At 37.8% G+C, this 26,902-nt stretch overlaps 1 protein-coding gene across 1 annotated transcript in view; it reads left to right on the top strand.

Moving 5' to 3' along the window:
• The window catches only part of HCN1 (hyperpolarization activated cyclic nucleotide gated potassium channel 1), a gene marked incomplete at both ends in the record, with an annotated part of 202,572 nt that overhangs the window by 16,519 nt on the left and 159,151 nt on the right, over positions 1-26,902 (top strand). The window contains one exon of the mRNA XM_082497157.1: positions 8,992-9,415. Coding sequence (XP_082353283.1) covers positions 8,992-9,415 — 424 coding nt within the window. The remainder of the gene's footprint in view (positions 1-8,991; positions 9,416-26,902) is intronic.

Below are 26,902 nucleotides of genomic sequence, written 5' to 3'. Positions count from 1 at the left end.
GCGTAGAGGCTCCTGCTTATGCTTATTGCTATAACACCCAAGGGCAGAGAACTTTATTACTCGCCCCATTGGATGGTCAGAACCTGAAAAGTGTAGAGGGATACCACCAGGGGGGAGAAGTGGACAGGACAGGTGACCCAAAACTGACCCACAGGGCATTCCATCCCATTTCAAAGGAGGTGATTCTGCCCCTCTACTCCACTCTTGTGAGACCCCACCTGGAGTACTGCATCCAGCCCTGGAGTCCCCGACATAAGAAGGACATGGACCTGCTGGAACGTGTCCAGAGGAGAGCCACGAGGATGATCCGAGCGGTGGAGCACCTCTCCTATGAGGAGAGACTGAAAGAGTCGGGTCTGTTCAGCCTGGAGAAGAGAAGGCTCCGGGGAGATTTTATTGTGGCCTTCCAGTGCCTAAAGAGGGCCTACAGGAGAGCTGGGGAAGGACATTTACTTGGGCATGTAGTGATAGGACGAGGGGGAATGGCTTTAAACTGGAAGAGGACAGGTTCAGATTAAACATTAGGAAGAAGTTTTTCACTCTGAGGGTGGTAAGGCACTGGAACAGGTTACCCAGAGAGGTTGCTGAGGCCCCATCCCTGGAGGCGTTCAAGGCCAGGCTGGATGTGGCCTTGGGCAACCTGGTCTAGTGGGAGGTGTCCCTGCCTATGGCAGGGGGGTTGGAACTCCATGATCTTTAAGGTCCTTTCCAACCTAAACCATTCTATGATGATTGATCTGCCTCATGCTCAGTGTAAAAACTGAGTGATCAAAGGGGTCAGCCCTCTTGCTTCAGTGGCTGGTGCCCCAGAAGGACTCTGATCGTCTGTCTTTGATCCCAATCCGTGCATTCCTGAATGCAGATCCGGATGCGGTTCCTGTCTGTCACTGGGTCCAGTCTGGGACTGCCCCAGTGCCAGCTGGGGATGCAATTGTCATCCTGGGAGCTTGATCTGGTTTTGTATATATTTCATTGTTTCCTTTTTATTAGTTTCTTATTAATATTTTGTTATTAAAGTAATTTAGTTCCTTCTAAACTTATAAGTCTCTTTGTCTCTCTCCTCCCTTTCCTTGGAGAGAGATTTGGGGGAGAGCATCTGTTGTTTTGCCTCAGTGGCCAGTCCGGCCCAAACCATGAGACAGGTGTGGGTTAAGTTGCTTTCCTTTTTATATGGTGCTTTGTTGAGAAGAATTACAGAAGGCTTCTCCCAATTTAAGCCTCTGATTTTTTACTTAGTATGGAGGCATCCTAAATGTCATGTTTCTAAATGGCACTCTTAAGATTACTGTCACTACAAGATTCTTAATTAATGCAAGTGTTCCAACATGAGATATGAGATTATTTTGCAGCTGAAATATTTTTAGATCTGTCTCTCTCAAACTTTTTCCTCATGCCTGTAAAGTGGTCATTTCTAATTTGAGAATGTGAATGTGTATTGAACAGTAATCCACTACAGAAATTTGCTGACACTTAAAGAATCAGAATTTGCAGTTGGTTTAAGGGCTGGTGATATGAAACTGAAACAATCAGTTGGAGTCCCTACACAAAATGTTGCCTTATACTGAGAGGCTACAGTCTAACAGTTTGAAAGGGGAGTGTAAATTTGAGGAAAATACGTAACTTGTACTGTGACATGTGTCAATGCAGAAGCCGTCTTGATGATCTGAAATATATCTGTTGTGATCAGCATACAGATCAGCGTAGACAGATTCAGATTTTTCCAGGAGAAAACTCATTTGTGAGTCCTGACTCTTCATCAGCACTTTATTCCTAGCTGGTAGCTATCCGGACAGGAGCACCACCCTGCTTTTTCACCGAGGAATGGGGCTGAAGAAAGGAGGAACTGTGTAAAGATGAAAGGAGGAACTGTGTAAAGATGAGAGGAGTGCAAAAGCAGTATCAGAGCTCCAATGGCAGTGGTGCACTGTTCCTGCCCAAGGTTAAGTGGAAGTCAGGCTTTAATTCTTTCTACTGTAGTTTAATAAGTTTCTCTAGAGGAAAAGCAACTGCAAACATAGATGTATTCAAGCACTGGTGGTAGGGGATTATTGGCTAAAACCAAAGAGAATCATCATTAAATAATATCGCCATATTATATAAATTTCTCTGTCCTCTTCTTCCTCCCATCCTGCATGCAATGAGGGCAGCATTACTCCTGTACCTTTATTTCTCAGAAATCTGAGACTTAATTTGTTAATTCATATAAAATACTATAAAAACTTTAGACAGAAGCTACTGCATGCTTACCAAGAATTAAAAATCTTGTGATTAAATGTCCACTGCTTAAATGTTAGTTGAATTTACGGAAAATACACATACATATGTATTAGTGTAATGTTAATTAGTTAATTTTATAGTCACTTTCCATGGACAATACTGTGATTTTCCTTTCTAGTAATCAAGCCTTTGAAGCACTCAAGCTTTAAACCTGACCAAACGCTGTAACCAAAGCCTTTTGAAAGTAGTAAATTGGTGTTCGTTGGCTCCACTGGGCTCTGATCAGGTCCCCTGAGAGCCGCATTTATCTAGTCATCTGCCTTGTGCATAGAATCACAACTGAGCAACAAATTGAAAATCTCCACTGCTAAGTGTGTTTAGCTACCTGATAAAACTCGTGAAATCCTTTTGAAATTGTGCAAGTTTGTAATTTTTAGATTTGTTCTATGGCTATGTAAACAAGAAGACTCAGTATTGCCGAATTTTATTAATCTGTCTTTGAATTCCTTTTCTGCTCCCAGGTAGGAAGTTGCATCAATATTTAAAAAATAACAGCAAGGCACAAAAATTGGATCTCTAGGTATATATGGCTAACCTTGAAGTGAAAGACTTGAGTATTAGACTGAAATTGAGTAAAGATTTCTGGTGGTCTGAAAACTTCATTATTATTTTATTTTTTAATCACTTTTAGTCTGAATCAGAATGAAACCATTAAGCTGGAAGATTCCCGGGTCCACCACTGCTCATAATTTGGGCAGGGAAACGGAGTTTTCAGAACGTCAGCCTCTGCCTCATCCCAGACTGATCAGTCTTAGGCGGGTAGAGAAAGCCTTTCTCCTGCCTCAGCAGGTTACCTAGCTAAGTCAGTGAAAGTTCATTAGGCTTTAATTAAAGAAGAAGAGCAAATATTGATAAAATTTTCACCCGAGAAAGTGTGAGAGCCTTCTACTTTATAATATTTCTGCCCTTCAACCTCAGCACTTGAAGTGTAGGAGATTGTACTACACCGCTGTAGTGTGTGCTTTACAACCAAAAGGGGTGAGCCACCAAAGGGACTCTGTTTCAGCCTTGCAAGATTCCTTGTTTGTTTTTACTTAACATAAGCTAAAAGCTGTCAGAGTGGAAATAAAGGAGAAAAACGAATATAAAAATCAACAATTTCAGGAGAACTGTTTATCTGTTAAAAACAAAGTGAAAAACCAAACCTGACCTTTAGTCTTCCTAAAGCTTTGCAAAATTAAGTACATTCAGATGAGGAAGGTTTCATCTATACAGGACAACACAACTGCACAAGTAACCTGTTTGCTAGCATAAAACTGGCCAATACAAAGTGAAACTTCACTAGTCATTTTAATACATTTGTATTAATGTGATCACAGGTAGGTTACAGTAAATTCTAAGTTTGGAAATTGTAAAATTAAGAAATCATGAGCCAAAATCATGAGCCAAAATCTTGGAAGCACTCCACAAGAGATTTGCAACATTTAAACAGAACTTGTTCCATGGACGGCGTTGAACACAATATTGCTTGTTAAAATAGAGGATTTTCAAATTTAATTTGTATGCCTTTTTTTTCCCAGAAGAAGCATGCTTTCCTCTAAGTGTGTGTATGTGTAAGAGAGAGACAGATGGGCAGAATGAAAATGGATAGCTGGGCAGAAGGGGATATCCTCACTTTCAGGTTGTGAAAAAAAAAAAAACGGTGAGGATTTTTCAGAAAGTTTTCAACAGACACCTGTGCAATCATGAAAAGAATTTGCATCCCCTGAAGAAAACCCTTCCTTCTTCATTCTCCTGTCCTTTTCAACACATCCCAGTGATTATCTGCAAGTCGCAGACGTTTTGATCTCTGTTACGAAAAGACTAATATAGTTTCACAGCAAGAGTAAGATGGCATGTCCTATAAGAATCAAATTCTGACATGGATAATACCAAGTTTAGTGCTTGTTACAGTATGCTGTAATAAAGTTTTAAATTACTGTTATTTCTACTAAGATTGTTTTGTTTTGTATAGCACATTGATTTCTCTGTTAGGTGAACCGATGATCCATGAAAGCAAAAGAAATAAAGCTGTGTTTGAAGGTGAGATAAAAAAAGTCAGTGTTCATTTCACTGAGCATCTGCTAGTCAATCAAAATATTTAACTAAAGAGGAGCTTTGCGAACATTTGTTACAGTTCTTGATTCTCTGTGTAGCATGAAATCATGTCTCAGATGCATCAGGTTTGGTTTAAAAGATATTTTACAAACGATTTGAATGGATATCTTTCGCAAAGACCTTCCACTTTATAACATGGATGGTAAGTATTTGTGATTGAATTTCATGAAGTTTTACTGATACGTTTTGCTCTTTTTGATTAAATAATCAGACTTTTATGATCTTTCTGGAAACTCAGAAAACTTAGCAAATCCCTGACTGCTCTGTCACCTTAATTCACAGCACCCAGTGCCTTAGAGATGCCGTTCACTCCGCTGTGTGGTTTGTGAGACTACAATAACTTTTGCTGGGTCAGTCTAGGTGTACTGTAGGGAAATAGCAAAAAGCAAATCGGAATGACTTTTTACACAGTTGTCTATACAGCAAATTATGCAGGAAATTAACTAACTTTTAGAGCTGAAATTTGCTCCTTTAAGACTCACTTTTCTTTGGGTTGGATATATAAAGTGGAAAAAAAAATGCCTGTGAGAATTCATAGTGCCTTACGTTATAAAGCTTAGCACAAACATTGATTAATTAATACTAAGTAGTTTTTTATCGCTGCTTGGGTAGGCACTCATTTTGAACAGACTGTTCATCCTGTCCAAGATAGCCTGTGGCAATAAATAAACCACCAAAGCTTCAGCACCATGTTCCAGAGCTGTAAAAACCACAGTGTTATTACTGTAAGTTTTAAAAGTACAGTAGATAAATTAAGAGTGAAAAGATCACTATAAAGATGGCTGAATCCAACTAGTTTTATTTGAGAACACCAAAGTAATCATTAGCATGATGGATTTTTTTATTCCTGTATAAAATAATTATCTAAAAATTATAAAAAATATGTCCTAAAACTGTTTTTTAATACTTTTTTAATACTTGAAGACTTTTTTCACCTCGAGATATTAAACCTCTGAGTCATTTAGAAGCATTTAAAAAGTTTCAGAAATAGTTCAGTGTGGTGTGGTGCTGACCTCTGTACCTTCAGTTAATGGCAACGAGCAGTAGCGGTACTAAGTTAGCTTCAGAGGAGCAGTAAGCTCTATAGCTGTTTGCTATGGGGCTAAGGTCAGTTCTTGCTTCTAATTACGAGCTCTGAAAGAGCTTACTACCCGCAAGCTTTTATTTTTTTTCCTCAATTTTCTGTCATAGGCCTATCTCTTCCTTGCTTTTTGTCAACATTTTATAGTAACATACAAATCTGGAACTCTGTAAGTTTTAAAATTATAACCATCCTCAATGGGGGAAGGGGAGTCGCAAAAATAAATAAATAATGCTACAAATAGTTTGAAACAAAGGGCTACCTCAGTGTCTCAATAGCAGCTCCTTGCACTGTCTCGTGAAGCTTTTCAGCTCGCTCTTGGTTACATGAATGCTAGGATGTTCTGAACTGGTAGGCAAGGAACGCATTGTATTACTTTCTCTGCACAGGTCACAGAAGGGCAATAGAGGGAGTTACATCTGGTTTTTCTCACCTGAAAGAAAAATATCCTGTAACATGGCCAACAGAGTAGAATTTGGAAACATCTTCCTAAAAGACAATGTCTGATTCATTTCTAAATGAAAAATAAATCATAATATAATAAGAATTTTGCTTACTAACTAATCAGCTTATACTATATTGTGGGCTAAAATCAAACTACAAAACTGGTACAATCTCATAGTCCTTAGCATTCAATCTTACTTTATGACTGAAACCCTAACGCTACTGCTTTTGCTGACATTGAACACCAGGAATTCCAGTGTGTTTTGCATCATAACAGCACATAAAGATCCTTTAAGCTGCGGATTACTGTAGGATAAAAACACCTGGTTCTGTATATTTTATGTTGGCTGGGTGGCTGGTTGCTGTGCGGCTTTGGTTAGCCTTCGTTGCATAACTGCTCCCATTGCCGGTGAATTGTAAAGGTCAATCTGAAATGAAGCAATGCTTTGTTTAGGAGTGAGCCACAGATACAAGTACGCCTCTTGTGATTATTTCCTAGTTGTTTACCACTCATTTTCAGGATTCCTTGGACACATTTACTCCCACAGAACATCTTTGTGAAATATTTCAGTCGATAGCATTGTAAAAGTGTTTGTGGTAATCGTACCTGTAGAAAATAGCAGCAGTGATACGTGAATTTAGTGGTTTCTTCTGAATCATGGAATCACGGAGTTTCAGAGTTGGAAGGGACCTCTAGAGATCATCTAGCCCAACTCCCCTGCTAAAGCAGGATTGCCCAGAGCACATTACTCAGGACTGCATCCAGGCGGGTCTTGAAAATCTCCAGGGAAGGGGACTCCACAACCTCCCTGGGCAGCCTGTGCCAGTGCTCTGTCACCTGAACCGTAAAGAAGTTTTTCCGTGTATTTGAACAGAACTTTCTGTGTTCCAACATGTGCCCATTGCCCCTCGTCCTGTCACTGGGAACCATTGAAAAGAGCCTGGCTCCATCCTCCTTCAACCCACCCTTTAGATACTTGTACGCCATAATAAGGTCTCCCCTCAGCCTTCTCTTCTCCAGGCTAAAGAGTCCCAGCTCTCTCAGCCTTTCCTCATAAGGGAGGTGCTCCAAGCCCTTAATCATCTTAGTTGCCCTTCGCTGGACACCGAATTAAAGAAGGCATTCAGTAACTCTATGGTCATTCTAGATTATTGAAAATTAATCTAGCACAGCAAGAAGCCTATTTCCTGAATTTAAAAAGATAAATCGGCAAGTTTTTGTCAGATCTGGTACGGATATGGTGAATACCATCACATGCCAAGCAAAAATGAATACAGTCTGGACAAAACTGAATATTTATAGCACTTAGCAGTCACATTTATTGTAAGATTGAAAATGTGTAAGACATAAATCACATTGTGGTACACAGGGAATTACTTGTAAAGTCTATTTCATGTAATTTCTGAGTACCAGTTAAATGTACTTTGCCAGCTACTCTCTCAAATGATAGTCAAGCTTGATCTCTGTAAATTTATCTTGGAATAAAGAATTTTAAAACTGGGAATTCTCATGCTACTCTCAATCCTATGCTACTCTTCCTTTAGTGTGTTTTACAGTTACAGTTAATTATTTATATTCTCAGATCAGCAATTTTTAAAAGAAGTATTTTCATGGATAAACACGAAAAAAAGGGAATTTATAAACTGGGTTCATGTGGCGAATACAAGAATCAGTCTCCGAAATCTAATGTAATCCACATAGTCTGTGCAAGTCTAGCAAAAACTAAACTCGTGGTTCTGAAATGTTTTATGGCCAGTACAACTATTATTATTGTTGATTGCCATGAAACTTTACCAAGATGAGCGTGTTTGTTGCATGCCAGGAGGCTGGTGCTAGTATGATGGAAGTGGCCTGGAAGTCAGTGCTGGAGCGGTGTGCTGGTGGCATGTCTATCACATGTCCACTGAGCAGGGCCCAACTGCGACGGAGGGCTGGAGCAGGGAGATAGTTGGTTGTGGAGACATTTCTGCCTCTAGTCTTTTAGAAAGTCTAATAAGTCCATGGGGAGCTGTTGTTGACTGGTTTCTGTGCCTCTCCAAATCACCTTTAGTTGAATAGATGGTGTTCTCAAGCAGAACAAGAGGTCATGTGTTGGGTTCAGGCTTTCTCAAGGTCAGTTTCTGTTCTTTTATTGGAAAAGAATAACTTTCTGTGACAATTTAATATCTACGAGTTATCATAATTTTTTAAAAATCTGTTGAGTATATACTACCATCCCCTGGAAATCTTCCATCAGGATAGATGTATATTCTGTGTAACGGGTGGGTTTACTCACCATTTCTATAATGGATACTGAAGTTATGAGTCTGGCTCTCTGCCATCTGCATCAAGCACTGTTAGCAGCATTCTAACAGTATTAGAGCCTTTAGATACTTCTGCAGCAAAATGGGGAAATGCAGTACCCATTTTATGCCGTGCAAGTTGCAGCTATTATTGTCCAGGCTTCTTAGCTAGCTCTGAAAGAAGATAGACTACGAGTTTGTAAAAATGCATGAAAGTTCAATTCAGGTTGTAAAAGTGGATGAAGGTTTTGATGTTATCTAATTTTTGTTTCTATTTTTTGTTTCAGTGCTTTTTTTATCTTCCTGTAATTTTATTCCAGCACTGTAATGGTATGAGTACATTTGCAAAGAGGTACTTACATTTAATATGTTGTCTGCTAGATATTTGTGTTTCCATTTGGATAGAAGCCTTAAAAAAATATTGCGTTGCTAAAGCACTTCTGATTGGCACCAGACTTCAGGTTTAGTTATATAAACCTACTAATGGGTTCTGACAGGACTCTGGAGAAGTCTACTGAGTACCACACTTGCACAACTTTCAGATATGCCATGGAGTGATAAGCCGTGGTACTGTCTTTATCCTAGATGCATATTCTTGAGGAGGAAGGTACATAATGGAATGTATTAATTACTTTGTCTTCTCTACTGACTGTGAATATATTGAATGAGTTAAAACAATGATAGTTTTCTTAGCATTTCCAAAATGTTTAAGCATCTTGAGGTGAAGTTGGCAGCATGATCGAGACCCTTTTTCTAAGTGTGTTTTACCACAGTTCATCAACCATTCTGTTTCTTCCTTTTTTTTTAAGGTTTTACTGGGATTTAATCATGCTGATAATGATGGTTGGAAACCTTGTCATTATACCAGTTGGAATCACATTCTTCACAGAGCAAACAACAACACCATGGATTATTTTCAATGTGGCATCAGACACTGTTTTTCTATTGGACTTGATCATGAATTTTAGAACTGGGACTGTAAATGAAGACAGCTCTGAAATAATACTGGACCCTAAAATCATTAAGATGAATTACTTAAAAAGCTGGTTTGTGGTTGACTTCATCTCATCAATACCAGTGGATTATATCTTTCTCATTGTAGAAAAAGGAATGGATTCAGAGGTTTACAAGACAGCAAGAGCACTTCGTATTGTGAGATTTACAAAAATCCTCAGCCTGTTACGTTTATTACGCCTTTCAAGACTGATTAGATACATACACCAGTGGGAAGAGGTAAGATTTACACAGTTATAACATCATTCGCTAAGATATTATTCCTACAGAAAACTAGTCAGATCTTTCTGGAGAGCTGCACTGGAACCAGAGTGGAAAAAAGAGCTTTTACTCACCAATTAGTGTAAGTACATACAGGTGCTTGTAGAAAAGACTTTTCAAAAAAAAAACAACAAACCACCACAGAGCAACCATCTTCTCTCTGCTAACAGAGACCAAAAATATGTTTGGGACGATCAACACAACAAGCATGGATGGGCTCCTATTAAGAATATTAGAAATTTTAGCAACCACCTGAAAATACATTTGAGTTTGGTGACTAGCACTTAAACTTATGAAGTTAATAGTCTTGTAATCACAGAGAACTTAAAATACCTGTTCATATTTTTCTTTTTCAGGAGAAATTGAAACCATTTATAATTGGGCAGATTTCCCAGAATGCTCATTGTTTGAAGGCTGTATGTAGGCTGAATATATTGAATACTGACCTTCTTTATAAAAAAATAGGTAGTTCAAATTTTGAGTCATTGCCTTCTAAACTGTCAACTCCACTATTTCCAGATGTGCTCTTATGCTGCCTGCTAATTTGGCATGGTGACCTTTCCAGGAAATTATGGCATTCCGTAATTTGGCATCCTCATGGCTAGGAAATGTTTGATGCTTTGGCACATACCACCATGATTAAGTCATTTTATTTCTTGCCTGTCCCCATTTCTGTAGTTCTAAATATCATAGTATATTTTAAAAGGGAGTGCGAAAAACATGGGAAAAATAACTGCTGTTTTCTAAACCTTTCTTTCAGCAAGTGTAATGAGAATTATTTTGTAAAGTATTTTCATGGAAGCACTATTAAAATTGATTTGCATAAATTTATTTACCTACTTTGATAAAGATTTATTTAATTAAATGAATTTTGAAGGATGATTTGGTACCGTTTCTGGTGCTTTTTATGCTGGTTATTTCCAGTATTATATTCACTTTCTGGTTTAACAGAAACCTGAATGGGAAGCCATGTCACAAACAAAGTCAAATTATATTTAAAAATGGCATGATGCTGGATGATACTAAGTATAAAAGTCTAATAGATTTATAGTTGTTTCTCAAAAAGCTCCTGAGATAAGTCATTATTTTTGTTACTGTATTTTTTACATTCTACTTCTTTTTGCCTCCCTGTAATGCAGTGTAACTATGTTTGTGACACAGAAATAGAGCACTGCAGTTTTGTACTCAATTTAACTAAGGCAAATGATTAAGCATATTTTGCAGTTCTACCATAAAGCTGTGCGTTTCTCTCATCTGTGCTTTACAGAGACAACCTTCTGAAATGCATTCAATGACATTACTTTCTGGCAGTTTGAGTTAATAGCTTGCTGCTATAAAGCCCTACTAAGCAGAGAAATGAATACCGTGGTTTTTTTTTTTTTCCTTCTGTCTGTTGTCAAAGATAAATCAGGTTTTCTAAATGAAAAATAGTTGAATTGGCCACTAAGTGGGACTAGAAGTGACCAGAGGATGTGGTCCAAACCAGCAATAGTTGGTGTTTGGTCCATTTAATCTTTAGCTAATGACTGCTTGATTGCAACCTCACCTTTGATTCCACTAGTAAAACTTGTTAAATAATTATTGTATGATATTTAATTTGACAAGTATTGAAATATAAGTGGAGTCCATCTTTTGTGTATGATAACACATTATAGTGCTCCCTGGATGTTCTCAGGCAGGTGAAAGAGGGTCTGAAGGATTTTTTTTTGGGGGGGGGGAGGGGAGGTTGAGCCTGCAATAAAGCAGCAAGAAGCTCTTTGGCAGCTTTTAAAAAAGATTTCTCATGACTGTGAGAACAGTGATAAATGTAGACTGAATCGGGTTCTGATAAATCCCAAAATTAAATGTGCACAAGAAAAAAATGTTCTTTCTTTTTTTGTTGTTTATCATTTTACAGATACCAGAAATGAAGGCAGTCATGGATTTTCCTATCTGACTTTTGTTATCTCAGTGGTTGATTATTACTTTGGATTATTATTACATTGGATGTAGTTTGTGTGCCTGTTCTGCATGGTGATCTATTACCACTTTGGAGAATTTGTGTGTTATAGCATTGTAAAGTCTTAAAACAAAAGAACTGGTATGGATGAACTGTGCTGAATTAGGAAGCGATATTTGGATGATCCCGTAGGGGTAGTCAGTGACCCTTTTGCTGCTGATGTTAATCTTTCCTGTATTGTGTGTGTTTGCACATGCACAACAGGGAGCAACCGTTAACTAATTTTTATGACACAAAACTGGAGCCTGTTTGTGCACGGTTAAAAGGATTTAATACTTTTTGCACATGAGCTGACACGTTGGTTTTAACTGTGGTGCAGATAAATTTGAAATACTATGTATTTGGATCCAGAGTAATGAGCGTTATGTCAAAAATATTGAGAGGACATCCAGAAAACTCATTCTTCATAAGCTGCCAAGAGGATACTTCATGGAAAACTGATTGATGCAGGTTGTATAATAAGGCTGCTAATCCCACTGAGTTATTTATATGTCCTCCACCAGAAAAGGCAGATTGAAATTGAGCTTTTTCTTTTTTAGTATCACATACCTGGACTGTATCAGTATCAGTTCAGTATCCTGAACTTTAAGATAGGTAGGCAAAAATTTGAAAGATTTTTATATGATACTGGTGAAACACAGTTCCTTTTCTTCATTTATTTCCATATCATTTAAATAAATGAAAAGAAGATCAAGCTGATAATAGACACGTAGAACAATATTGAGGTAAATAACGTATGCATTGCAGAAGCTTTATCCTTAACTGTTATGAGGGAACAGAGTCATAGCCTGTGGTGCAATGTATCTGAAATCTGATTGATATATTCGTATCAGTCTGATGTTACTAGCTTATCCAAGTGAATGACTCAGTGGAAATGGGAAGAAACACTTTAACAAAGGGACAGGAGATATGCCGATAGGAATTAATTTACTGAATTTGCAAATTCACATTGTCCTAAAACTGCTTTTTGGCTATGGTATCTAATATCCCAGTCCTTTAGAACTCAGATGTTGACAAATAGATCATATACTTATTTAAACAAAATTATATACTAAAACATGCAAGAAAAAAAATGTTATTTACATTGGTGATTGCAGAAATTATACTTTTGCTGTAATTTCTGACAGTGGGTTTGTTTTGGAGTTGGTTTTGTTTGGCATAGATTCCTAAAAATAACGAACGAGACATACTGGACCTAATTCTTATTCTAATTCCTGAATGTTTTACATAGGTTTGCATGCAACTAGTAAGTTATTCTTAGTTAAATATGCTCATAGATAGCAGAACAATTAAAAAGAAAAGATATTAACAATTAGGAATAAATATTTTATTACATGTCAAATGATAGGCTGTTTTGCTTTACATTTGTCTATGATATAAATTTAAAATTTATATTTTCCAAAAGCTGCTTAAAAATCAGAATTTAATACCTTTGCTTACAGCTGTTCTAATCACAGGACAAGACCTAGTAGATGTATGAGTAAATAGAAGTGGCACTTCTAAAACTGTACTCTAGGTCTTTATTGTTCTGAGATGTCTGATTACGTAAATTTAAAACCAGTTTTAAAATGACTGAATGTTTATTGCAAGATGTGCAAGAAAGGTTATGTTTTGGAAAAAATCATCTAGTAAAATACGTGATAATTGTAAATTGCAGCCATGTCTTGTTTTGGTTTGACTTGTACTGAAATCTGGTTTTCAATTCGCCAGATCTTTTCAAAGTTCAGGAACCTGCGCGAGTGTTGATATCCATTCTAGCTGTTTGCTAAAGCTCAGGTGTTTAATGAAAGATATTTCTGAGCATATCACACAGACGTGTCTTATTCTAATTTTTACTGGTTTATTTCTAATAATCACAGTAATGCTGATCCAGAAAAGCTCATAAATACAATCTTGCTTGAATGCTAAGTCTTACTAAAGTGCTTAAAAATGAAGTAAGTGGGTAAGAGCTTTGCCAAATCAGGTCCTGCATTAACAACTTCATCTGCGCTTCCACGCTACCAACCCTAATTATCACAGATCACCACTAGGTGTCCTCTACTTGTTGTTCTGCTTGTTGCCAACAGTACAAAAATGCATAGGTAGGTATTTTGTGTAGAGAGGGACTTCTGTCTCCCGTAGAAAATCAAACCACTTATTCTTTCCCCTACATCCGGGTGAAAGTCAAGGTTTTTTGTCGCTCCTTTTGATCACCGACTAGGGAATTGTGTGGGAAAAGAGAGATGATGAGTTAGGTGGGTACTTGGTAGTGTTGGATGAAAACGTATCTTTTTTGATTGGATTGTTAATTTTATTTTATTTTAACAGGACTGTGTCTACAAGACGTGGAGTTTTCCTGTCAATGGTGGCATTATACAGTTTAACTTACTTTTTAATTAATGGTCCCATGAAAATGGGAGGTGTCATAATTTTTTTTTTCTTCCTTTTTATTTAGTTTTAAATCTTGTCCTCCAAGGAGATAATTTAAAATATATTTTCTAGGCCCTATAAAGTTGTGTCAATTAGTGAAGTACTGCAAATAAGCATACCAGTGCAGGTTGAGTGGCATTTTTAAAGTAAATTAGCTTAAAGTGTGACGCACTTTTTTATTGCCTATTACAGATCCATCAAACAAATATGAGTTGTCTAGCTCATAGGGAGTAAGGGGAGGAAATTTGTTAAATAACTCCAGGGGAAAGAAGATGTAGGAGAGCCCCACCTTCCCTTATTGGCACAAAGTCTGCGTCTTATGTATAAATCAGTGAATTTGTGTCCTCCCACATAAAGTCTATGGCTGGAGGCAGGTTGTGTGGATCGGTGAGACATATCAAAACCTGAGCGGTTAGGCACATTTTTTTATTTTATTTTTTTTTCCCCTAGAAAGCGTTCCCTAACAGGACAAAGTAAATACGCAAACTGGTTGTTGTTTAGTGTGCAGATACTTGCTTGCGTATGTACATCTTACACAGCTGACTCCCATTTTGTGCTGGGCTGTATCTCAGACACCACTGTGAGGTTTACCGCGTCTTCTTTCTTCTGCAGGCTTCCCTACCAGATGAAGCTGTTGTCACGGGTGTTTGACACGTGCTGACCAGCTCCTCTTCTGTAATCCAGAGGGAAAAAACACCCATGCTGTTTGCTTGCAGTTTGAATTACAAAATCTAAGAGCGCTCCTTGCTCAACTTAGCTATGGTAGAAGATGAGCTCTCTAGCTTCATCAGAGCAGAGGGTTGCTCAGCCCCGTTCCCCAGAGAGGACGCATTCCCTTTGTACCCGGGAGCTGCGCTGGCTGTCAGTTCGTTACTGGGTAGGATTCGCAGTGCTGGTATTCCTCTCTAACTCAATGGGGATGTTGGCTAATGGATAGTCTGTCTATGACAGCAGTTGAGAGCGTGGTATTTTATCTGCAGACTCTGAACCTATAGAGCCACAACCCTGACTACTAGCCCTTTTCTTTCTCCACTTAAAATTAGAGAGTGTAAAGGCAGTTTCTTTGATACCGTTGAGGCTGTTGATACTGTGTCTTGATAGTGTAGTTCTAGTTTACTAAATAAAATTTTCTTATATGGCTAGAACTGAAATAATAGAAAAGATATATAAATAATATCTAAATTGCAAAAGAAAATGTATAATACGAAAGAACATGTGAATTGAAATATTTTCATAAGAGCAAAAATCAGTCTTATATAGATATGCAAGTCTCAGTGCTGTTAAATATTTTTTTCTCTGTCATGTAACTTACGAGGTTATTGTCTGCCTTTTGCCAAACAGACCAACTAATACAATCTTTACTAAATTGGTAGTGTTCCAAATGGGAAACGATAATGGATCTCTTTTCATGTAAACCTTTTTGTTTACATGGAACTCTCCATATTTTAACATTAGATGGGTAAATTGTGCTCAGTTGTGCCAGTGCTTTTTCTTTTATTTCAATGAAAATTATTTATTAGAGAAAAGTATATATCATTGCAGCTAAAGCACACATGCATGAAATATCACTGATGTAGATGATGGAGCATACTCTCAAGTTTTTATTTTTCACTCTTTTAAATTCTGTACAACAGTAGGAAAATACACATAACCGATAGAGACAATTAGAAGGCATTATGATCCATGGTCTCCTAATAATAGAATACTAACTGCCAAAAAAGAGCAGAACATTTGTAGAGCAAGCAATTACTGAAATGCAAGCAAGACATAGAGTATTCTGTTTTTTAATTTCCTACTTTATGGTCTACTCATAATCTTTTTCATGGAAAGAATGATCCGTCTCCCTACAGAGTAAATAGGAAGCGTTATGAGTGTAAAGTTTCTCACTTCATCTTTTTACCCCCTTTTTAAGACTGCAAACTGAGCCGCCTTTCTTGTGTATCTACGCCAAGAGGGTAATTGTGAGGTGATGATGTTTTCCTTGGGAGACGAACCATGTGGAACATAGCCTGAGATAAATTTCCCAGAACTCAAATGTTGGAAGATAATGGTTTCTTCTTTATATCAGTTTTTTCTGCTTCTATGGCAATGTGCCTGTTGCTGGGGGTCTTGGCTGTAGATCCAAGAAGGTGGGTTTACCCCTGCAGTAGCATTTCTGGGTGATGTTAGTCAATCGGTTTTGAAAATCATCAGAACTGCGTCAGCCTGTCGTTGACACTGAAGGGTAACATGGCTTTTTTTAGGAGAATTTTCTAAAGTGTTATTTGTTTTTCATTATTTTTTAAGCCCTTCTGGAGATAGTTCCTTGTTTAGCGCTTGCTAGAGCTTGCACACATTACTCCTGGCTACAGATTTGGAAAAAGGGCTCTCGTTCTTCCATCCTAATCTTTTAACACAAGCAGAAAGCCCGCTTTGCTTTCACAGGGTAACAGCCTGATGGATACACCCCACATCAGGCGAGGGGGGACGTTGGGGATGTTTAATCCTCTTGTGAGACAGAGGTGCTGGCCGCGCACCATGTCATCCCGCCCCCTCCCTGGAGCTGAAGAGCTGTCAGAGAAGGTGATGACGGCCAAAGAGCTGTTTGAGCAGCCCCTGGTCTGGATCGTGGTTCACTGTGCAGACACCGCAATATTGCAGTGAGTGCACGTGTTACAAGCTGCGTTTGGTTCCTTGCAGTGACCAGACAGAAGAGAACCTGTAAATCTGATTTTTCAGTTTTTGCCAATGTATTTTAACGAGGATGACAATTTTAGGGTTTGTTCTTTGCAGGCTAAGCACAATCCTTTCAGGTGTCTCTGCATTTTCAGCTTTGTGTTAATAGTGACCAGTTCAGAATGACTGTTTACACTTCTAAATTACTCAGCAACAGTAATTTAACAAAGATAGTCTGAGATCGTCACTAATGCCTTGGAAGATCCTTCTCCTGTGTGTTTGTTTGCATAATACCAAAAGATCTTTGCATGTAAAGAAGCCAGTTAAACAAATACGTTATATTTGCACACAGATTTTAATTTGTATTGGTATTCTCTTTCTGTGGCTGCTAGGGGAAGTCTTTAGAGATTGTTAGGGATACATTATGGCTGTTTAATGCTGTCTTCAATGGACCTACTTTTAAAAGACATTTTTAGAAGACAAATTTGAATCGGGATTGCTAGTCTACATGGTAAAATATGCCCAGTTATCAGTTGAGATGTGAGACTTGTAACCCAATAAATTATTTATTTATTTATTTATTTATTCATTAAAGAAGGCAACAAGATGTCCTGACAGGGCGTCATTACTAATTGAAAGCTGAGGAACAAGTCATAGAGGAAAAACTAATCAGAAATGTGTATGAGTAGAAGCTGGGTATGAACAACTTTAATGTTTTCCTAGCGTTTGTCTACAAGGGGCATTTCATGTTTAAATTATGTAATCGTGTATTAAAGGGTGGAAAGACAATTCATTAGATTTCAAGTTCATATAATTCTATGTTTTACTTTAGGGAGAAAGTTGTCAGTTGCTGTTGAATAGCAAAAACAAAAGCCCACCACTGTATTCTCTTGTTCTCTTATGAGGAAAATATTATGCTGGTTAATTTTGTGGGATTTTTATGGGAGAGCATTGCCCCAGTTATTGCAGAAAGGTGTGAGAGGTAGAAAAGGGTGATATCTGGAGGGCTTGTGTGGGGCTGTGCTGTGTAGACCATCCGTTCACTGTTGCCTTTATTTATTCTTCCGGTCTGTCATCTTTCTTAGCTCATCTGGGCATTTTATTGAATAAGACCAGGACTGTAATAATACCGAATTCACCGCATGTCAATGGGTTGAGTCTCATGTTCTGATTTTGATAAAATTTGACTGCCTTCTAATACAATAAAATACCTGGAACACTACTTGTTTAAGTAGGTTTCTGTTGTTATGGCTCCCATTGAAGACAATGGAATAGTGGTTTAATAGTTAATTATGGACAACATTCTGCCTTATGAGGATAAAATGGTCTGAATTAACCCCTTAGGGAGTAAGATGCAATTGTATAAACCTAATTAGAGAGGGCTGAGGAACTGAGATGGCAGTGTGGAAATGGCTTTTCCAGCTGCAAGTTATATTTAAGGAGTTATTTCTAACCTGAATCTCATGGAGTTTATTCCAAATAACCATGACATTATCCCACGTGCGTAATGTATGATTTAAATATAGCTGTGACCTGAAAAGAACAGGAAAATAACCTAATTCGGAGGTTGTCAGAGCCATGGTCCTTGCTTCCAAGCAGAAATGAAGGCTGTCATTGAACTGTTAGGCTCTCCTCGCCATACTGGACTGGGAACATGCTCTCTTTCTCACCATTTTCATCTTTCTCAACCCAGACATATGGTTTGGCATACCCTTTACATGTCTCCAGGCTTTTGTCTTTGTTACTGTTGTTATCTTAAAACAGCTCTTTTCTTCCAGCCTCTCTGCTTTCAGAACTAATAGCATCAAGCTGAACTATACATCTCCTTACCTTGGTACCGTGCCGTGTAGTTGCACTTGCTTGCTTTCCAGTAAATGGTGCAACTTGTTATCGATCTGGCAGGAGCTGCTGCCGTGCAGCATATTCAGCATCATATCAACCTTGGTTTTGTGTGACAAAATGGTATGCAACAGTGGAGATCCTGCTTTGCATCCAAGGGGGTGCTCGTAGGTGAGGAGCTGTGATGGTGGAGCCCTGTATAGCATATGTGTGTTTGCCCTGTATATGTATGGGAGAAAACATCTGTAAATAGCTGAAAGCAGCTGAATCATTGTATTAATTATGATATAACTCCTGTAATCTTTGCCAGAGCCATGGGCCTTGTAAAACTGGGCTACCTGTGGAAGAGAGGAAAGATGTGAGTGTCAAAAAAAAAAAAGCTAATTCAAACAAATGTGCATGTACATGTTTATGTGAATATATCTCCAAGTGTGAAGGTTCCTAACAGCATGTCCTTATCTCTGAATAGAAACCAAAGAAAATGGTCCTATCTACAACTTTTGTCTCTCCAGATTAATTGTTCATGCATCATATAGTCAGTTTACCTTAAGTGACTGAAAATACTGAAAGGCTCATGACAAACAATTTTTTATCTCCACTAAAAACTATGTTTTGCTGCTGAGTTGATGCTTCTGTTCATACTTTTAAGAATGAGGCATACAAAATTTATGGCCAAAACCTGAACCTGGAGAGAGAATATTGCTGTGTGTAATTAAAATGAATCTGTTTTTTAGGAGTACCTTCCTGTGGGATTTCCAAAGCACATTATTGAAAAAGGTGTAGTAGTTCTCTTCAGGCTGATCAATCCTTCCCTCAACCAAAACCATGAATTATGTCTTCATCTGTCTCAAAAATCACTGGGAGTCCCACATGAGAATTGTTTTCCAGCTGTCGAAAATTGATGTCAGATATGTTTTAACAAGGAAATGGGAAAAAGAAAAAGCAACTGAAACATAATTTCAACAGGCAAGGGGTAACTTCTAGAACTGCTGCATTGTTTTGATCACCAAGGAGTTTTAAGATATCGAACCCAAACTAATAACTTACATTTTCTTGCAAAGATTTCCCAATGAACTAAGTGAAACACTGGTTTTCCTTCAGCATCAATCATATAAACACTCTTTTATCCATCACTTATTTATTTTGCCTATAGCAAAACCAGTCTATACCATAAATGTGCTTTTCTCTTGGTCCTTTTATTATTATGACAGTTTTACTAACTTAATGCACAGCTTAAGCCCTGTGTGGATTTTTATTTATTTTTCTGTTAATGTTTGCATATCACAAATATGTATGTTTATTGGTCTTTTAAAAATAGTTTTAAAAAATCAGACTGCTTATTGGGGCTCTTAATTGGCATAGTAACTCCCAGGTACTGGAAGTGAAGGTGTCAAAATACTTTGCATGAATATAATTCATCAACACTGTAACTTTTTTATCAAAGTAAATCCATGAAGAGATAGCTAATTTAAAAAAAAAAAAAAAGCCAACAAATTCTGGTAGAACTTTACGTCCTTGCTTTCTTTTTGTTTAACCTTCCTATTTGTTTTCCCATGAAAGCTAGTGAAAATAAAATTAATCAACACCAAGTTTTTTACATATACAATTTTTTTTTGTTTGTTAACATAATTGATTGACTCACTGGTTCAGCTCTTGTTGAAGTAAGTTTATATTCGAGGTAGAAGCATTTTTTTTTTCTTGTCTCAGCAGGGTGGTTAGAATTGGTAGCATTTGACAGCAGCTATGCCCGATGCTTTCCTGTGACACAGCAATTCCCCCGCTGTCTGCTTCAGCCAATTACTAGTGCTCTTCAGGGTGAGAAAGTAATTTTGACAACTTTGGATCTTGCCTTTGGGAAACTCTCTCTCCCCTTTGTGGATGGTTTGTGTAAAGTGGACGTGATCTGAATACCAGATGAAGACATGAACTCTTCAGCTACATGGTAATTTTAAAACTACGTGTGTCTGTGTTGAACAACCTAGCTAGAGCTAAGAATTGAGAACTGTTGTGAAAGTACAGTAGCATAAATTTGGGGAATTATTTGTTACAGAGATATCTGAACAACTTTTTATTTGACCTCTCAGCTATTTTAAGATGCTTCATCTAGTGAATCAGTTTCTTTCTCATATCTTTGAACAAGCAATTAAAGAAAGATAGTCAGTTAAATATTTGGTTTATGAATTCAGCAATGAAATGCAAAAGGAAGCGTATAAAATTAAATTTTTTAGTTCTTCGTTAGTTACCCAAGTACTGAATTTTGTTCCTCCCCTCTGTTAAACAGTTTTGAAACTCACAGTCCCACACGAGTCATGATGGTGCTACTATGTATTTGATTCCGCTGTCTCTAAAAGTTTTTCTCTGATTTGAAGAATATCATGATGGTCGATAGAAGTAGTGATTATGTCATTCAGAATTAGAAAATTTAGCCCCTTACTGGTTTGTCATCTGGGCAGTGCAAAATAATTCCCCATCAATAAAAACCTGTAACTTTTTGCTAAGTCATGAAAGAGGTATAGATTGAGATATTTAAAGCTTTAATTTCAAGATTATTATACACATTTGAGGAGTCTCATTTTCCTTTAGTTCTCCTTTTTTATCTTTTGACAGTAAGCTTTTTGGAGCAGCAATGCACCTCTAGCTCTATGTTCTGGTGCTAAATATACTAAAAAATCCTAATACTGTATTAATCATTATGCATAGTAAACCCAGGGAAGAGGAAAGGAGGGGCAAAAAGATAATCTGACAGGAAAAGGGGCAAGCAATCTCATGCCTGTTAATGACTGTTGTTTTTTCCTCTGTAACTCGTGCTTCTTGTTAGCTGCTGCAGTCTGGAAAACCAGCATCAAAAAGCTGATCTGCGATATTTTCCTTGACTTCCATCTTTAAGTTTAAGTGAAAATTATACAGGTGGTGTGGCTGGTGGTAACACAGACCTGTTTGAATTGCATCCATTACCCTGACATCCAGTTTATGTCTGGAAGCTGAGAACTCCTCCCCTGACTGTGTTCTTGTCATTACAAATACTCAGCAGAATCAGTCTATGAAAAAGAAACAAGACTGGTGGCACCTCATAAGACAGTCTCTGAATTCCCAGGAGACAAAGTATATTCAATATAACTTCTTCTTAATCTGATAAATAGTGCTAAATTAATTGTATGTGTAAATATTTTATTGTATTATATTTTCATATTTGTTATCATGGAAAGGATGGCTGATCTTCATGGAAATCATAACTATTTCTGGTCAGGTTAGGCAGTTTAGGACACTGAGGGAACTTATACTGGAAATCACAATGTCTGATATTTTCTCTCAAGACTTCGTGAAGACTTACTAGCTTTCAATTAGCCTTAGCTGAGCTTTTTCTCCATATTCTGCAACAGCCACTGTCTTTTAATCTGTATTTATATTCTGGGTCTCCGGTTTTGACTGGCATCTCCAGGTTTGCAGTAATATTATTATCATGTAATAATTGAATTAATTAGTAAATTAAAAAGCAGTATTCTTGCTGGTCATCAAGCCAGTTCAGTTGCTTTGTTCTAAGTCTTGGATGTCCATGTCCATGTCTATTTTTTAGCATTTTCACATTTCTGATGTTTTACGAAGATAAAGCTTATCGAACTGTAGTTTATTTTTAAATTGAGCTGCAAATGTACTGGCGTGACCTCCAGCTGTTTTTTCACACTGCGAAATATGCCCCAAGACATTTTTCCTCCAACATCTCTTCAGTCCCCTATTGCTTCCTTTGTGTCGTGTAAGTGTCTTGGGAAGACAGAAAGCCTGGGCTGTGTGCTCGCAGCTGGTGGCTGTAGAGGGTCAGAGCCTGTTACCGAATTTGTAGCTCTGAGTCCCTCAACTGTTTCCATAGCTTCCATGCAAAACACGAGAGGTTTTAGTGACAGTTTTTACTTAGACTAGTACAAATAAGCATACCAAGAAGACATATGCTTCAGTGTCTTTTTTTTACAGTTGGAAACAAAAGAGAGAAAACCAGTTTTCTAAACTTGTCATATTTGCTGAGTTAAATAGAGTATTTTTGCAAGCCATCCCAGATGAAAGCTACAGAATGCAGAGTTGTTCCAATCATTAAGTTTATTCCCCATTAAATTTTTTCGCCTACAGTAGCAGTGCTTTATTTTATAAAAGGAAACAAACCCAAGAAAGTCCACCATATCATCCACAAGTGTCTTGATGAAAGGAAGCAGGAGACTGGGAACCCCTTCCTTCCTTGGTCTGAAGGGCTTCAGGCAGGGTTGCTGTGGGACAAGGTTCGCATTGGCACACTGCCCTACCTGACCCAACGTGATTCCTTGTGCTGGACCAAGCACCTAATGGAGCATGTGGCCTTCATGGTGGGAGGACTCATACCAACGGAGAGGCAGCGTGGGTATGCGTGGGTTTTGTGCAGCAACTGTTTCATGACGCACACAGAAAGGGCAATGCCTCAGCCCTGACATTTCACATCGACTAGCTGTCAGCAGATCCACGCTCCCTCTTATGACTCTTAGCAGCACCATCTGAAGTGTCCATCTCTCTCAAAAAATTGGGCAGGAAGCCCAGACACCCATTAAGCACTGGAGAGCAAACGCTTCAAAATATGCTACTTAGGGGCCTTCTTAGACATGGCTATTAGAGCTACTCTCAAGCTTCTAGCCAGTGATAGCGTAGAGAATTTACTTGTGTACAGAAGAAATAAGGTGTATGACCTGGTGAGAAGGAAAAGGTGAAGCTCGTTTAGTTTTGCCTTGTAATATTTTGAATTCGGTGATCCAGTCAGTTCATCTCAACTGAATTCAGTGAGGCTGCACCAGTGAAAGTTAGAGAATTTTCCATGTTACTGATGGAAACCCCGGAGTTTCCTCAAGACTTACCTTGCTGACCCGTTTCATTCATTTGCAAGAGGAAAAATAGATATGTCTGCTGAAAAGTTCTTTTAGATGTGGAACAGAAGAACAAATCTAACCTTTCTGAACTTTTCTTTTTAAGTTGCTCTTGTGTTTAAGTGTGAAGTATGTAACTGGCATAGCCTGTTTCAGATCTCAGACTATGCCAGAGCTTTGCAGGAATACTGCTGGCATTCAGTTACCTTAGATGATGTTCTCAGAATATTTCTAAAGTAGCAGGCAAAGAATACTTAAGTAGGATTCTACCTCTTCATGATGTTTTCCATGGAAAATCAAGTATTTGTGCTTGAGAAACAGTTATGTATTCTTTGTTATGTGCTTTGAAAGAATTATCATAGGTTTCTTGGGTATGGTAGAACAAAATTAATTATAATAACTCTTAAATGGATAGAGACATATCAAAATCATCAGATGATTTGGCCCATTACTAGACTTTCAATCTTCTACTTACTATTTCTAGTTTAGAAAAAATATTATTTCTACCAATGAATAAAGCAGATTTTAATAAGCTTTTTATCCTTAAAGTGCTCAATGTGAAGTTTTATGATAATGCATAAAAAAGCATGTCTCTGTAGGAACTTGGTGATTTAATCTACCTCTTGGTTGAAAGTGTGATGAGATAAACTATTGGTAATTGAAAAATCGTAGAAGGTCTAACATTGGCACAGATCTGCTGCCTTGGTAACTAATCAGTATAAGAACAAACAGTGAGCCAAAACGACTCAGAAAAATGGGTGTTATATTCAAACCAGGACAAAAGGCTAAGGTAAAAATCTGCTTACCTTCAGAGCAATGCCTGACATGGCATATCTTTTATTTTATGCTGTTTTTCAACATGTATTTCTACCCTAAATAACAGCTTTGTAATTCATAGTGTAGTCTTTGCTGGCATGTAAAAATAATGTACTCTGCCTTTTAGTCAGGCTAAGTTCACAAGCATCAGTAAAGGCTGCTATTCTATCTGTTGTAAGTTAATATTTCCTTCACTGTTTACAATTTCTTCCACTGAAATCCAGTTTCAAATCAGTTTCTATTGCATTGTGATTATGCACCTCTCCTGTGACCTTGGGTGATTTCGCCTGTACTGTGCACCATCAACAACTTTCGAGGTTATTTTTCCCCAAAAATGATATCTGTTCAGGGTTCCTGATTTGCCACATCTTTCCTTTATTCCTTGAAGGAGTGAGGTATGAGTTATCTCAAAGTGGATTTCCAAATCTGAGACGTCTACAATCAGTAGACGGCTGAAGATTCCCCTGCCCTCACAGGTGCTTGTTTGCTATGTTGTCCTTGGCATATAAAAATGCATCGTAAGGTACAATGTTGTATTGTCCTGTCCTAGCCAATTCCTAGACAGTCACCGCTTTTTAAATTGGGAACCAGTTGGGGTTTGGCATTCTCAGGGTAAGGCATATAGGCTTATAACCTTGACGTAGTTGATAGCAATCCAGAATGATATTTAATATATACCAATGCTTACATTTAATTGTTGTCAGTGATTTCCCTGGTCCTATAGCACCATTCTTCAGCAAAATGTTGCAAATTCCCTTTGTTCTATGCCTTTTAGGTATGCCATCAATAAGAGGTTGTGAGACTCAGCAGTGGCCGAAAACGATCGCCAAAATGTTCTTTTTCTTTGTAGTGCAGATTAGCTATCACAGATCCTTGATCCATCAGTATTCACATGTCTATATCCTTTTATCCTGTTTATTCCTGTAAGATCAACAGGGTTACAGCAATCTCTATACCTAACAGGGGGCAGGTCTTTAAGAACTTGGATAGGCTGTTAGAGATGAGACCTTTTTGATGCTTTGCTGGTCTTGCTCCCTCGTGCACCTAGAAGACCCAGTGTTAAATGTTTCCTGCATCTACTGTTGATTTGAGATTGCTGCAATTCATAGGCAAGTAGATTTTGTTGGGTCTGAGTTGTATTTTTCTTAAAAATGCCTTAAATTCAGTGATTCTCTATATTCAAGATACAATTTTGAGGGAATCCCATGAGCAAGTTTATAGAGAGGGAGGGGACACTGGGAAACTCCCAGCAGGTCTGTCTGCTGCAACACCTCCTACTAGATTGGGGGATCTCCGAGATTTCCTTGAAGAGGCTTCATGATATGATATGATACCCTTTATTATATGAATTCATTATATGAATTTTTTTTTTAAAATTCCATTCAATTCACATTCTGTGAGTGATATAAAAATAATGAAAAATGCAACCATGCGAGGTAGCTATAAGGCCAGCAAGCTTCAGTTTCTCAGAAAAACATATTTAAAATTAATAATATTTTCGGTCTGCTATGAGTGGCATGTTCCATGTCTATAACTTATTTAGGCCTGGGTGTTATTTTCTCCACCTTTTTCTTTGGGAGAAGGCAGTAAAGAGATTACTGTAATCAATGAAAGGAAAATTCCACTGATTGATAGACTATTAAATGTTCCTTACCCATTAGTAGGGATTTTCTTTTCTTGTTCTGCTATTTTTATGTACCACAGACAATTCCAGTAACAGCAGTAGCAATGTCTGACCTTGTGTTGTAACACACCCAAGTGACATGCCAATCTTGCCTTCATTTTGGCAGTGATAAGTTAAGGCTCTGGGATAATTAGAGCTGGCATTTTCTGCAAATATGAGCTTTCAACAGAGGATTCCAATTCAAGGTTGCCAAAAATAATAATTTAAAAAAAAGAAAGTGTGATGCTACCAATGACAGCTCTTTAGTGAGGAAAACCATCAGATCTGAGTATTTTTCATCAAAGCAGGGGGGGTAAGAGAGAGAGATGCCAAAAAGAATGATGTTCAGTAAATGAGATAAGTCATCTAGAGTGCAGGAGAATCAGATAAAGTCCCTGCCTGGCTACACTCCTATACTCCATAGAGAGTGGTCCGAATTATCAGATGTCTATCTATTCCCTTTTTGATCTGTTGAAGCAGCTCCATTTTGTTCACTAGGCAACTACTTAGGAAATAATTCATCTATTCCTTATCTCGTATAAGTGATCTAGCCTCCAGGCTGTGCAGTGAGAAGTGCCCGCCTCTTTGTTTTTTTATTATACTGCAAAAATGTCTTGGACCTGTTACAGTGCACATAGAAATGTCTGGGGTTTTTTTGTTGTTGTTTTTTTTTTTTTTTTTTTTTTTAAGTTGTGAAGTTGTAGAGGTTTTTTGGGATGAGAAGAACCTTTCCTGCTCATTCCTAAGGATAAAGAGATATTATGTCTGCATCTTGTTCCAAAATTTCAAACTGAAACTAGTATGTTCAATAATTTTTCTGCACTGGTGTTTCCATTGAAAATTAACTGTGCTCCATTTGCCTTCATGAGCCTAGCCAGCTGTCACATTACTCTAAGGTGTTTATAACCACCGGTGACAGAAGAGGTGGAAGCAGTTGCTTTTAAAGTGTCAGTGCTGGCAGCCCATGAAAAGATAATATTAACAGTGGTACAAAACAGCTGCTCATTGCTGAGAAAATGGTTGATGCCAATGCACTGTAATAATTCTGTTTCTGTCTATTATTAGTGAACTCTGTAATGTGACCAGGCTTTTTCATATATGTTGTAATGAAATATTTGCTTACTAATAGCCCGTCATCAATAGCAAAGTGATGTCCAGATAAATTTAATCATTGTATTTTCAGAAGT

The sequence above is a fragment of the Vanellus vanellus genome, assembly GCF_965231255.1.
Source record: "Vanellus vanellus genome assembly, chromosome: Z".
NCBI lineage: Eukaryota > Metazoa > Chordata > Aves > Charadriiformes > Charadriidae > Vanellus > Vanellus vanellus.
This window is presented reverse-complemented; position numbering and strand designations above follow the sequence as displayed.